Here is a 15,435-nt window from a genome sequence, read left to right on the forward strand (position 1 = left end):
TAACCTAACCTAACCCAATCAGACCAATCAGATAGTCTAACCTAACCTAACCAAGCCAAACCTAACCTAACCAACAGTGGGTGGGTTGGCTATGACGAGGTTATGCACTGTATTATGTTATGGCCAAACTTAATATTTTAGGCAACTTCTTAACAGCGGTTCCCAGTTGTTGTGAGGAGAGGGAGAGGGAGGAGAGAGAGGGAAGGAGAGGGAGAGGGAGAAGAGAGAGGGAAGGAGAGGGAGAGGGAGGAGAGGGAGAGAGAGAGGGAAGGAAGAATGAAGATAGAGAGGGGAGGGGAAAAGGAATGAGGATAGAGAGATACTAGCTTAAAGGAGAGAGAGAGAGAGAGAGAGAGAGAGAGAGAGAGTCAACAGCCCAGGTTAACACACTACCAGATAAATATTTGTGTTACCAGCCAATTTATTTCTGAAAACACAGTTGTATGGTCAAAGTCTTACACACACACACACACACACACACGCACACACACACACACACACACACACACACACACACACACACACACCCACACACACACACACCCACACCCACCCACCCACCCACCCACCCACACCCACATGAAAGCTGTTGATTGAAGATTGTCGTAATTGCCCCTAATGACTGACGACCCATGACGTCATATTAAGCACATGAATGACAGACAGACAGACAGAGGAAGAGAGAGAGAGAGAAAGAAAAAATAGATATAATGACCGGAAAAGATATGAAAAAGAAATAAAGTGAGAAAATGGAGAGAGAGAGAGAGAGAGAGAGAGAGAGAGAGAGAGAGAGAGAGAGAGAGAGAGAGAGAGAGAGAGAGAGAGACACAATACTCCTACCGAGGTGTTTTATAAAGCAACATATACCACAGTGTCCACAACGAGTGTATTACATGTGTCGTTCCCACACCCACGAATATAACCTGACTTCTTTCATGTCTTTCTTTACTTCTTTCATTTCCTTCTTTATTTCTTTCATTTCTTTCTTTTGCTTTATTTTTTCTTTTCTTTCTTTACTACTTCCTTCTTTCCTTTCATCCGTCTCTTCCCTCTTATTCTTCTCCTTCTTTCTTTCTCTTCTCTTTTATCCTCTCTTCTATGTCATCCTTTCTTCTCTTATTCAATTTCTCTCTACTGTTCTTATTTTCTTCATTTATCTTATTATTCTTTTTCTCCGCATTTTTTTTACATCCTCTCTCTCTCTCATTTCGTTGTATGTATGTACATTATGTATGTAGGCATATATGCATGTATGTATGTATGTATGTATGGCGACCTGTGGTGTCATGGTCAGCATGCTCGCCTCGCAAGCGAGTGGACCCGGGTTCGATCCCCGGGCAGGGTGAAACTATGGGCAAGTTTCTTTACGCCATTTGCCTCTGTCTACCCAGCAGTAATTGGGAACCTGGATGTTAATCGATGTGTGGATCGTGTTCCAGGGTAATGGTTAGCCAGTGCAGTTGGTGAGTTGTCCGGTCTTCTCCGACTATTCCTTGACACTGGGTCATGCAGCTCGTTAACTCAGGGTGTGGTTGTTGTGTTGGCGACAGCTTCTACACCTTAAACAAATTCACGCCTAGGTGGCCCTTGGGTCGGCCATCATCGATTTCGAGGAGCAACTATTATATGTCTGTATGTATTAATTCCTAACAGTATCTATACTACAGACAATAACGATCATGAAATATAAACAATAATAAAAATATATATAAAAATCAACGCAAATTTTTTTTTAAATATAATAAAAAAAATCGATGTTCGGAAAAAATTAATGAAAAAAAATTACCCTCTGGAATATTTCATAACTTTTAATGGACATATTTCGCCGATGTTGTCTTTTGATTGATTGATTATTTTTTTATTATACAGATCAAAGGAAAAATATATTGAAGCCGGATTTAAGGGAAAACATTTTATATTCATACAGTAATGGCTTTTAAAATGTATGTACGTATGTATGTATGTATGTAATGTCTTTCTCTAACTGGTAGTAAGGGGGGAGGGAATGAAAGAGCATTACCACTAAATACAACTCGTTTGGGAAGATTACGAACGTCATTATTGCCGACAAATTGGAATCCATCATCAAAAATGGCGGGAAATTTCAGGGCGACTATTTAACTCTACTAAAAAAATAATAAATAAATAAATAAAAATTCCCCATGAATGAAATATTTTTATTATATTTCGTCTGTGAAGTTTATTGGTGAAATTATATACTTTTTATTTAGTTTCAGTTAAGATTAAGTTAATTTGGTTGGTTAAAATAATAAATTAAAGAATTATTTTGTGATCGTGTGTATAGAAATTATTGGCCGGTCGAGGGTATAAATAGTGCGGCAGACATAAGCGAACGTCAGTTGCCTCGTAAGGGTCGGAGGGTCAACTCGCCCCCCTCCCCTCCTCCTTTCCCCCTACTGCCAGAGATTGATTCTGATGCGTAGCTAATGCATTTATAATTGGTCAATGCGAACCTAACAAAACTTACCTTAACCCAACCAAACTAACCTAACCCAACTTAAACAATCTGATAGGCTCACAAGGCTTCTGATTTCCCCATATTGGCCTAAATTTCCTGATTGTCTTCGGTTACCCAGTTTAGGACATTTCAAAAACTGGCGGAAATTCTATAAAAAAAATAAGGGAGAGAAAGGTGGGTAAGTGGTAAGGGGGGTGTAGGGGGAGGGGGTAAGGGGGGTGTAGGGAGAGGGGGTAAGGTGGGTGTAGGGAAAGGGGTTAAGAGATAGGGGTAAGGGGGGTGAGAGAGGGGGTAAGGAGTAAGGGAGGCGAGAGAGGTGGTAAAGGGAGGGGTAAGGGGAGGAGGGTAAGGGTTTAAGGGGTGGGTAATGAGGGCTCTGTAGGATCCGGGACTGACCTGATACTCTGACCTGACCTATAAAAAAAATCCAGTTACTCCTAAAATAGTTCTTTCCCGGACCAAAACTCTCTGATTGGCTTGTCTGATGGGCAGTGAAGTATTATTTTCTGATACCCATAGTCTGAGTCTCTAAGAGGCATAGCTCCTCTGATTGGCAAGTTTAGTTGGGATATCAGGAGCCCATCAGTGTAATTCTCTGATTGTCAAGGCTAATGGGATTTCAGATGTATTATTCTCTGATTGGCTAGGCAAAGGAGGGTTTCAGGTATAACTCTTAATTAGCTATTCTGATAGGTCAAGTGTAATCATCTAGTAGGTAAATCTGATTATCCCACATTTGTAAATGATTAGCCTCAACCGTAACTCTGATTGGACAGTGTGACATGTTAACGAGTGTAATTCACGGCTGGCCATTCTGATGGACAATTTGACGGGTCCACAAAACCCTGATAAGCCAACCTGATAGATAATTTGATGATGGACATTCTGATGAACAGTCTGATGGGCAGTTTGACAGACAGCGAGTGAAACAACAGTAGTATTTTGTGTGTGTGTGTGTGTGTGCGTGGAGATTAACAGCGTTCATTTGTGCATGTAAACATTTATAGTGGAGTTTTGTCAGTGTGTTGTGATGTTTACGTGTGTTTGTTTGTCCACCTGAGCTGCCCCCTTATGTGTGTTTGCTTATGTTTGTTTGTTTATCTTTTACTCTTTATTTGTAAGGTATTTGTGAATGTTCTAATGTTTAAAGTTTCCTATGTGAATGTTTTAATTTTATGAATGTTTTATTTTAATGTGTGAATTATGTTTTTTTTTTACGTATCTATGAATGTTTTATAGTTGGGGTCTGTGAATGTTATATCTAAATTAATAGGTAAGGGTGAATGTAAAAACGTTTTTCAGTGGTATGTGGTCACCTTGAGATATTTTTCAGTGGTATGTGGCTACCTTAAGACAATTTTCAGTGGAGTGTGGTCACCTTGAGATAATTTTCAGTGGTATGTGGCTACTTTAAGACAATTTTCAGTGGAGTGTGGTCACCTTACACAAACCAAAACAAAGAGATAATTTTCAGTGGTATGTGGCTACCCTGAGACATTTTTCAGTGGCGTGCGGCTACCTCAGCGGCCATCTTTAATGTCTCGTTATGCTAAACCTGCCGAAGTTTTGCCGCCATGAGGTTACAAGTTAGTGAGTAGTACATTACAAAACTTGTGGTATTTAATTCTGGCTGTGGAGCGTGTCTAAGCTTGATTAAAAAGATGAAGTAAAGAAAATAAAAGAGAAAGACGGAATGATTAGTATTATGAAAGTGAGAAAGAAAATAAAAGAGAAAGATGGAATGATAAGTATTATGAAAGTGAGAAAGAAAATAAAAAGATAACGAAGTCGAGAAATAAAGATAAAAAGATAAATAAAATAACCTAACCTAACCTAACCTAACCTAACCTATCCTAACCTGACTTAACGTAACCCAACCCAACCATAACCTAACCTAACCCAATTCAACCTAAACTAACACCAAAGGATGAACACGTTACAACAAGACTCATACAGGTATTATTAAACTTACCGACTCGGAAAATGGGAAAAATTAACGACCCAAGTATGAAGAAAATACAACGTTAAGAACTTATGAAAGAAACAGCCAAGATAATGAATACATCTCCAGGTCACCCGATACCACGATACATCTCCAGGTCACCCGATACCACGATACATCTCCAGGTCACCCGATACCACGATACATCTCCAGGTCACCCGATACCACGATACATCTCCAGGTCACCCGATACCACGATACATCTCCAGGTCACCCGATACCACGATACATCTCCAGGTCACCCGATACCACGATACATCTCCAGGTTAAAATGTAATCGGATCGTAAATAAGGACACCTCATCTTAGTTTAGTTAGAGATGAATGAACGTATGTATGAACGTATCTCAGGTATGTATGAACGTATGTACGGTAATTAGCTCATTCATTATAAGCTCTTCAACGTTAATAATGGTACACGGATAATACGGTATCGAGGGAGTTATCTGACCACCTCCCCGCCAGTGACCGGGAATTGAATTGAGGTTAAAGTCACTTGAGAATCCGGTTCCAGATTTCTCTCCTTGCGGCTTTGGAATACCGTCATCCCACAGTGTCTCGAACCGTCCCTGAACCGTCCCTGAACCGTACCTGAACCGTCCCTGAACCGCCCTGACCGTTTGCCTCACATTCCTCCACGTTCCTACAGAGTCGCCGACCAACACACCTATACATTATTGTGACCGAGAGCAAAATTGCCGTTCTCTGTACTTGAATCCGGATTTAGGATTATCAGAGGATTCCTTGTTCGAGAACGGTTGGCCTGAGTTACAATAATCCCGATAGAAACCTCCTCACGAAAACGGGGGGAGGAAGAGAGGAAATGAGGGGGAAGGGAGAAAAGGGAAGGAGGGGGTGGCGTCGTTTATCGGATACCCATAAATCTTTATCCGAATTTGTCCTCTGAACACGCCTCAGAATTCCGTTAATTTGTTTCTGATATCACACACTTACGTTATCCGGATCAGTACTTAAATAAAAACAGATTATCGTTATTGTAGTAGTAGTAGTAGTAGTAGTAGTAGTAGTAGTAGTAGTTATGAGTATATACGTAAACTAGTAATTGTAGATATAAGTAGTGTTAGTATTGCAGTTTTTATATATACACAATAGAAGGAATATTGTCCGTAATCGTGGAAGTATTGTAGATATCGCAAGGTTTATTTTATCATTACGATCAGTGTTTAATCACCATAGCCAGATATCGTGAGGTCGTTAGCTCTCAATTCTTAATACATGTACTAGACCAGTTACTGAACCGAGCAATGGGTGTCTTTGGTGACTGGGTGTTGACAAGATACTGTATACAGGTGTGACAGGTGACAGGTATCTCATGGTCACACTTGTCTCTTAGCACCGCCTAGTATCTCTCTCTCTCTCTCTCTCTCTCTCTCTCTCTCTCTCTCCCACCACAAAGGCGCCCGGTAAAATAAGTCACAAATGAACGACGAAGGATTATGTAGTAAGATGCTCGCTACATAACATTACTATCCAAGGGTTTACGTGTATATTTTGAGCTGGCTGTAGTAGTGTAGTTATATGGGGCGGGTCTACAGTGATGGTGGGTCTGAGAGAAACTACTGTATAGGTGTTGGGTAGATCAAGATGATGGTAATAATAATAATAATAATAATAATAACAAATCATTAATATTACTATCATTCTTTTCTATTATCACCATCATCATCATGACTACAACAGATAAAAAAACCTCGTTAATTACTTTTCTAACCTTTAAAAAAATTTATTCCACAGTATCTGAGTAGAAGTCAGTCACACGACCATGACAGTAATCGTTTGCTTCCTCCAGGCGAGTGTTTACACCGTCTCCATGGCAACCGCTCACTGACGACAACAACGAGTATTCAATAACTCACTTGATGGCAACACATGTGAAATACCTAATGATTATCGTACACCGGCAACATGTTACACGGATTATCAAAGTTATCGTACACAGAGACTCTATCGTACACGGGTTATCAAAGTTATCGTACACAGAGACTCTATCGTACACGGGTTATCAAAGTTATCGTACACGGGTTATCAGAGTTATCGTAAATAACAGAGACTCTATCGTACACGGGCTATCAAAGCAGGAAAATACAGACACCTATCGTACACAGATTATAAAAATTATCGTACACAGAGACTCTATCGTACACGGGTTATCAAAGTTATCGTACACAGATTATCAAAGTTATCGTACACAGACACTCTATCGTACACAGGTTATCAAAGTTATCGTACACACACTATCGTACACGGGTTATCAGAGTTATCGTACACAGACACTCTATCGTACACGGGTTATCAGAGTTATCGTACACAGAGACTCTATCGTACACGGGTTATCAAAGTTATCGTACACAGACACTCTATCGTACACGGGTTATCAAAGTTATCGTACACAGACACTCTATCGTACACGGGTTATCAGAGTTATCGTATTAGTATATTTTGTCCTACTCAAGAGGTTAAAAAGGGGGTCATATCTCCCCCCCTCTCTCTCATTTCCTTATTTATTATCATTCATTCTCCCTATTTCTCTTTCTTTTGTCTCATTGTCTCATCTCTCTCTCTCTCTCTCTCTCTCTCTCTCTCTCTCTCCCTTATTTCTATCTTTCACCTTTTTCTTTTTCTCTTCCATAATTAATCTTTTCTTTCTCTCTATCTAACCTTTTCTCATTTCCCCTCTCTCTCTGTCTCTCTCCCACTCACTACCCCCCCTCTCTCTCCCTCTCATTCCATCACTGTTCGACTCTCTCTCTCTCTCTCTCTCTCGTTCAGTACTCCCTCACAAGTTAACGACAGCGACAACAACGAAGGAACCAAGAGAGAACTAACCTGGACTTGGTCGGTCGGGTCAGCAACAGGCAGGAGGGAGAAGTTGAAGGTGTGGGTAGGAGGCGGACATCCTCCCTCCCCTCGGCATCCTGCAGGAGGTAAAGAGTTAGGATATGGATGAAGGCTCAAGGATGGATGAGTTAAGATATGGACGTTACTGGAGGGTGAAGGATGGATGAATACTTAGTTACCATAATTAGTTAAGTTATTGGTTTGTTGAGAGTAAATAATGAATGCATTGAAGGATATTAGATATTTGGGGGTAAATATATTATAGAAGATATATGAGAGAGAGAGAGAGAGAGAGAGAGAGAGAGAGAGAGAGAGAGAGAGAGAGAGAGAGAGAGAGAGAGAGAGAGAGAGAGAGAGAGAGAGAGAGAGAGAGAGAACAACACAGACAATTATAAGACAAGACAGTATAGCCAGACAAGGGAAAAATGTAATATAAATGGATTGTAAAAAAAAAAATAAGGAAAATGGAAATCACTGTTACCAGATATGAACAAGAACAATGTAACCAAGTATGTGGTGAGGTAATGTTGCCAGACGCGCGAGAGACCCCACCAGATAATTGGATTCTCATAAAAAAAAACCCATGAAAACGAGAAAACAGTGTTACCATATTCCTCCCCTGTGTGTCATCCATCATCAACACACTATTCTCCTCCTTTGGGGTGGTAACAGTGTTCTTCCTCTCCGGTGGGTGGGAGAGAGAGAGAGAGAGAGAGAGAGAGAGAGAGAGAGAGAGAGAGAGAGAGAGAGAGAGAGAGAGAGAGAGAGAGAGAGAGAGCAATTAGGGAGATTGAGTGAGGGAGATTAGGGAGATATAGACTGAGGGAGATTAGGGAGAGACATACCAAAGTATTTAACACTAGTATGAAAACCGAGTAAGTTCGTGTCTTGTGGTCACCTCATAGCACAGTGAAAAGGAAAGTCGTCGGGTCCTATACTATAAGACCCGACTCTCCTATAATAGGCACGAAGGTCCATTAAATATACCACATATACAACACACTACAGGTATATACTGAGCCGTCGGTACACAAGGAGACAATATTATCGGTACTACACTCCAACTACCTACACTAACCCTAATTTATAGACCTAGGTACCCATTTACACCTGGGTGGACTGAGAGTAACCCCTGAATCGAACCAGCGTCCCCAAGGAGAGGACGTGAGGGATGTATCCACTCAGCCATCGCACCATAAGACCATGGTCGTATAGTCTGGGACGACCATATAAAAAAAGAACAAAATTGGACGAATAAAATTTTTACACAGTTTGGAGACCCATGAAACGAGTGTGTGTGTGTGTGTGTGTGTGTGTGTGTGTGTGTGTGTGTGTGTGTGTGTGTGTGTGTCTGTCTGTCTGTCTGTCTGTCTGTCTGTCTGTCTGTGTGTGTGTGTGTGTGTGTGTGTGTGTGTGTCTCTGTGTGTGTGTGTACCTGTGTGTGTGTCTGTGTGTGTGTGTGTGTGTCTGTGTGTCTGTCTGTCTGTGTGTGTGTGTGTGTGTGTGTCTGTGTGTGTGTGTGTGTGTGTGTGTGTGTGTGTGTGTGTGTGTGTGTCTGTCTGTCTGTGTGTGTGTGTCTGTGTCTGTGTGTGTGTGTGTGTGTCTGTGTGTGTGTGTGTGCGTGTGTGTGTGTGTGTGTGCGTGTGTGTGTGTGTGTGCGTGTGTGTGTGTGTGCGTGTGTGTGTGTGTGTGTGTGTGTCTGTGTGTGTGTGTGTGTGTCTGTGTGTGTGTGTCTGTGTGTGTGTGTGTGTGTGTTCGTGTGTCTGTCTGTGTGTGTCTGTTCAATTGTCTGTCTGTCTGTCTGTCTGTGTGTGTGTGTGTGTGTGTGTGTGTGTGTGTGTGTGTGTGTCTGTGTGTGTGTGTGAATGTGTGTGTCTGTCTGTCTGTCTGTCTGTCTGTCTGTGTGTGTGTGTGTGTGTGTGTGTGTGTGTGTGTGTGTGTGTGTGTGTGTGGACTGTGTCTGTGTGTGTGTCTGTGTTCGTGTGTGTGTGTGTGTGTGTTTGTGTGTGTCTGTGTGTGTGTGTGACTGTGTCTGTGTGTGTCTGTGTGTGTGTGTGTGTGTGTGTGTGTGTGTGTGTGTCTGTCTGTCTGTCTGTCTGTGTCTGTGTGTGTGTGTGTTCTGTCTGTGTCTGTGTGTGTGTCTGTTCGTCTGTCTGTTCGTGTCTGTGTGTGTGTGTGTGTGTCTGTTCAGTTCGCCTGTGTGTGTCTGTCTGTGTGTGTGTGTGTGTGTGTCTCCCCCCCTCATCTCCCCCTGATTTATTTTACAACTTCTTGACATCTTTGAGTTAAACTTCAATTCCATATATATTTTAGTCTTTCTGTCAGGATTCATGGTCAAAAGTTTTTGTTACTTTCATAAACTTTCTGGCTTCTGCTCAAAGTTTTCACACTCTTATATAAAGTTTTTTTGTCCATATATTTTTATAGAGATAATACTTTCTCTATATACTTTTCCCTTGGGATTTAGTTGTTATTAATGTTGTATGGTAAAAAAAATATTTCTTTGTTTACTGTTTTTGTTGTTTGTTCTTGTGAATTAAAAGTTAATTGTTTTATTTGTTATTTCATGGTATGTTTCTTACGACATTATTACTACTACTTCTACTACAACTACTACTACTACTACTACTACTAATAATAATAATAATAATAATAATAATAATAATAATAATAATAACAACAATAAGAACAAGAAGAAAAAAGAACAAAAGCAAGAAATGATGACACTGATGAACAAGAACAAGAAAGAAATGATGATGATGAACAACAAGAACAACAAGAACACGAACATGAAGAACAAGAAGAGGTGAAGACGATGAAGGACAGGAACAAGACTAGATAAATGAACAAGGGGAAGAACAAGAACACGAACAATACACCACAGAACTAAAGAACAAACAAAACACAGGTGAAATATATATATCCCAGCCAACACACCCAGGAACAATACTAACCCACAATACTGTTTTTTTAACCATAATAATACAATCAATTCAATACAGACAACAATCAGGTTACAAAAAAAAAATAATAAATAAATAAATAAAGACATGAAGTGAGTCTGTGTTGAAAAATATCACAATAGGTATATCTTTTTTTTTTAACATAGACGACAACTGGATAAAAAAAACGCCACTCAGAATGTCAATCAGAACGACACTCAAAACGCCACTCAGAACACCAATCAGAATGCCACTCAGAACGTCAATTAGGCCGCCACTCAGAACGCCACTCAGAACTCCAATCAGAACGACACTCAGAACGTCTCATTGTAAATTTAATAACAATGTTGGGGGGAAAAAGAAGGGGTATTCAGTATAGATTTCCTGTATGGTCTAATCACCAGCCTCACTAGATAAGAATCAAGAGGAGAGAGCAAAAGTAAGAGTAGGATTAAGTTGTATTTACACGACCAGATATTGATAGTAGAAGGTAAATGAGAGTAATTATGTTTTATTTTGAATGACTCTCCCTCCCCCCCCACATATAGTTCTTATTATTACAACTCTTCAGTGATGTACGTGTGTGTGTGTGTGTGTGTGTGTGTGTGTGTGTGTGTAGGTCATGTCTGGTATGGCCAACATCTCTCGCTCACCAGTTTTTTATTTATTTCATTTGTTTCCATTTATTTTTATTCATTTCTTTACGGTTTTCGTTTTTTTTGTTACATTGTTTTTAGTTTTTGATTTGTTAACTTTTTTCATTCTCTTGGGGTCGGCTGCCGGTTGATTTACGTTTCCGTATGTAAATCGTTTACGGACAGGAATTTTTAAAGAAATAAGTCAGGCTGACGGCGTGTGGTGACCAGGAGAGTCAAGAAGGACGTAGTTTAGTGCACACACACACACACACACATACACACACACACACACACACACACACACACGCACACACATACGCACACACACACACACACACACACACACACACACATGTACATCACTTCCGGCTGCCGTTCCAACCGGTTCTGATTCAAATTGGGATAAATTCTTCTCGTAACCTATTTCCATAAAAAGGGGGGAGGGAGGAGGAGGAGGGAAGGGGAGGAGGGAAGAGGTGGCTGTAATTTCCTGCTGCGAAAAGTACAGTAGATATGGTTGGTAGTACAGCAGGGGGGTGTTTACAGGATCACTCTCTCATATACAGTATATATTACAGGTCAATTAAGAGGTCAAGGTAAACAAAACTAACAAAATAAATAAATAAATACAAAATACTGAACGAAACTTAAAACAATCTGGCCACTAAACCTCACTCAATTATTTTTTTTCTATTTTCATTTTTTTTTCCTATTTTTATTATATATATTTTTTAAGGAGGAGAGGGTGGGGTGGAGGTGTGTGGGGGGTGGAGGAGGGGGTGGGGGGGGGGCGTGGGGGGGTGGGGGGCGTGTGGGGGGGGGGGTGGGAGGGGGGTCAGTTTTTAAGCAAGGTTTCACGCGTCGTCGACCAGATTTCTTCACGAACGTAACACACAATTTTCCTCTGGGTTAATTAAACGTTTTTATGTGTGTGTGTGTGTGTGTGTGTGTGTGTGTTTTCCACCGACAGCAAAGTTTATATATATTTTATTTTTTTTGGGGGGGGGGGCAGCAGGGGGCCGGGTATTTCGATGAATCTTATGTATAAAATGATGTGCTTTTGATGTTACTCGGAGCATCTTTGATATCATGAAGAGTTAGGTAATCTATCATATATTTATTCGTGTTGTTAGTTTATAGAGTTGAATATTATAATCACCCTATTCTCCTCTAACCTTCCCTCTCACCTATCCCACCCATCATTCACCCCCATCCCACTAACCTCCCATTCCCCTCACCCCAATCCCTCCCTCTCACCTATCCCAACCATCCCTCACCCTTATCCCACTCACCTATCCCATCCATCCCTCACCCCACCCCCTCTCACCCCACCCTCACCCTATCCCACTCACCTGGTTCCACCTATCCCTCTCATCCCCTGCACCCTCACAGGTAAACTATACTAAACGAGCCCCAGTAATGAGATTGATTTAACTCTTACGAAATTAAAAGAAAAAAAAAAGAAAAAAGAATTAAAATGTAATTGTATATAAATGAAGATGAAACACTGAGACAAGGAACGATGAAATATGAAACGACAGATGACGCTTAAAACAGAAAAAACTAAATAATGAGATAATTAGATCGTGTTATGAGAGAGGAGGAGGAGGAGGAGGAGGAGAGAATAATAGGAGAAAAGGTATTAAAGAGTATAAGTAAACAAAGGAAGGAGAATAAAGGTAAGAACAGACACCTGGAGAATTAAATCTAATTAGAATCTAAGGTTAATAAAAACACCCGATAAAATGATTGTTGGCAACCCTCTGACGTCACTGTGACCACCTTCGCTGATGTAAACAAAAACAAAAAACAATTCTCGGACAGGTAATTGTAAATGATTGTCTATTTACAATTTACATAGTTCATACACAGTAGATTCTCGGTACTTCGTGAGGTTAGGTTAGGTTACCGATAGTTACAGCGGAATACAGTTTGGTGATGAATTGTTCTATAAATTACAGTGGGGGAAATAGTTGTACGTGACTAGAAACACACACACACACGCACACACACAGACACATACACACACACACAACAACACCAAAATGCCTTAAAACGTCTCTATGAGTAATTGGTGAGGCTCTATTACAGGTACAGGTGTGTACAGTATAATGCTGGCCTCTACTAATAACCTTTACGGAGGATTATAGGCGATTATAGTCTTAAAAATAAAGAGAAATTAACATAAAGTAGAACACAACACAGTCTAACACCCCCCCCCAATACTCCCTGACTGACTGACTGGCTGACTAAAATTAAATCATTAACCGTCAGGAGCTGCGTCAGACCACCCAGGAGCCCAGCTGACAGTCGCCAAACACGAGATATAAATCAACTTTGACCAAATGAACAAAATAATTATCCTTGATTATGACAAAAATTTACGATAATTATATTGTATTACTTCAGCCACAGACAGGCACCAATACCTCGGCCATAGGTTGGGAACTATACTGCTTGAAGCCACCCGCACCTCCCTACCAGTTTTCACTTGATCTTCAAAACTGTGGAAATGTATAACACACACACACTTTCTCTCATACACACACACACACTCTCCTTCTCACACACACACACACACACACAAACACACACACACACACTCACACTCTCACACACACACACACACACTCCTTCTCACACACACACACTCTCCTTCTCTCACACACAAACACACACACACACACTTACTTTAGTCAAGCTACAAGATAACTACACGTAAATAAGACCAATGGTGAGTGAGTATTGGTGCCCTCATCCTCACACGTATCTTGTTAAAAACTGTATTGTCTCAGTGGACGGTGAACACGATCATGTGGTCCGCTGCTGGTGGCCACAAAACTCACAGTAAAAGTGTTCTTCAAATCCCACAGGAGGGGGGGTGGAGGGCTGTGGTTAGGTTAGGTTAGGTTGACTTCATTATATCTCACATATCAGCGCCTGAAGGTAACACTGATGAACAAGTGGTTAACCTGCTGGTCTTCACACTTGTAGCGAAAGAAACTTGTAAACAGTGTGAGTTTAGTAACGCCATTTGCCTCTGTCTACCCAGCAGTAATTGGGGACCTGGATGTTAATCGATTTGCGGATTGTATTCCGTGGTAATGGTTAGCCAGTGCAGTTGGCGAGTTGTCCGGTCTTCTCGGACTATTCCGTGATACTGGGTCAAGCAGCTCGTTATCTTAGGGTGTGGTTGTTGTGTTGGCGACAGCTTCTACTCCTTAAACAAATTCACGCCGAGGTGGCCCTTGGGCCGGCCATCCTCCATTTCGATGGGCTTCCACTATTAGAGAGCGATAACTCTCAGAAGAAGTTTTAAACCATATTTATCATTTCAACAAAGTAAAGAAAGTTTTTTTTTTTAATGCTACAAATTAATGTAAAATAGATTCATATGTGGATTCTTTATAAGAGATCACCACAAACAATGCAAGGGTGACAATACGTAAGCAGTGAGGTCGAGTCCCCTTCACTAGTGCGTTTACAGGGGCTCGTCATATAAACATTCCACAAATCAATATCGTTGAGATATTTGTTTTAATATTATTTTACTTTGATTCCATAAAATGTTTACTAGTGTGAGTTTCCTTCTGTCGAATGTAAACAAACACAGCGCTGCCACACTGCCAAAAAACCTGACGAGCCCCGTAAACGCACGTAGGGACTACATATAACCTGACGGCCTGTAAACGCACTAGTGAAGGACTGTACATATAACCTGACGAGCCCCTGTAAACGCACTAGTGAAGGGACTGTACATATAACCTGACGAGCCCCTTAAACACACTAGTGACTGTACAAAACCTGACGAGCCCTGTAACAACCAGTGAAGGACTGTACATATAACCTGACGAGCCCCTGTAAACGCACTAGTGAAGGGACCGTACATATACCTGACGAGCCCCTGTAAACACACCAGTGAAGGGACTGTACATAACCTGACGAGCCCCTGTAAACACACTAGTGAAGGACTGTACTATAACCTGACAGCCCCTGTAAACGCACTAGTGAAGGGACTGTACATATAACCTGACGAGCCCCTGTAAACACACTAGTGAAGGGACTGTACATATAACCTGACGAGCCCCTGTAAACGACCAGTGAAGGGACTGTACATATAACCTGACGAGCCCCGTAAACACACTAGTGAAGGACTGTACTATAACCTGACGAGCCCTGTAAACGCACTAGTGAAGGGGACTGTACATATAACCTGACGAGCCCCTGTAAACACACTAGTGAAGGACTGTACATATAACCTGACGAGCCCCTGTAAAACACGAGCCCCTGTAAACGATCAGTGAAGGACTGTATATAACCTGACGAGCCCCTGTAAACGCACTAGTGAAGGGACTGTACATATAACCTGACGAGCCCTGTAAACGCATTAGTGAAGGGGACTGTACATATAACCTGACGAGCCCCTGTAAACGCACTAGTGAAGGGACTGTACATAACCTGACGACCCTGTAAACGCACTAGTGAAGGGACTGTATTAACCTGACGAGCCCCTGTA

At 41.3% G+C, this 15,435-nt stretch overlaps 1 protein-coding gene across 3 annotated transcripts in view; it reads right to left on the reverse strand.

The window, feature by feature from the left end:
* LOC121865245 (locomotion-related protein Hikaru genki-like) overlaps positions 1 to 15,435 on the reverse strand; it is a 132,864-nt gene that overhangs the window by 91,164 nt on the left and 26,265 nt on the right. For all 3 annotated transcript variants that reach the window (XM_042364600.1, XM_042364601.1, XM_042364602.1), the window contains exon 3: positions 7,328 to 7,416. In XM_042364600.1, the coding sequence (XP_042220534.1) occupies positions 7,328 to 7,416 (89 nt within the window). The remainder of the gene's footprint in view (positions 1 to 7,327; positions 7,417 to 15,435) is intronic.

Source organism: Homarus americanus, unplaced genomic scaffold (genome assembly GCF_018991925.1).
Source record: "Homarus americanus isolate GMGI-L3 unplaced genomic scaffold, GMGI_Hamer_2.0 scaffold16889, whole genome shotgun sequence".
In the NCBI taxonomy this organism is placed as follows: Eukaryota; Metazoa; Arthropoda; class Malacostraca; order Decapoda; family Nephropidae; genus Homarus; species Homarus americanus.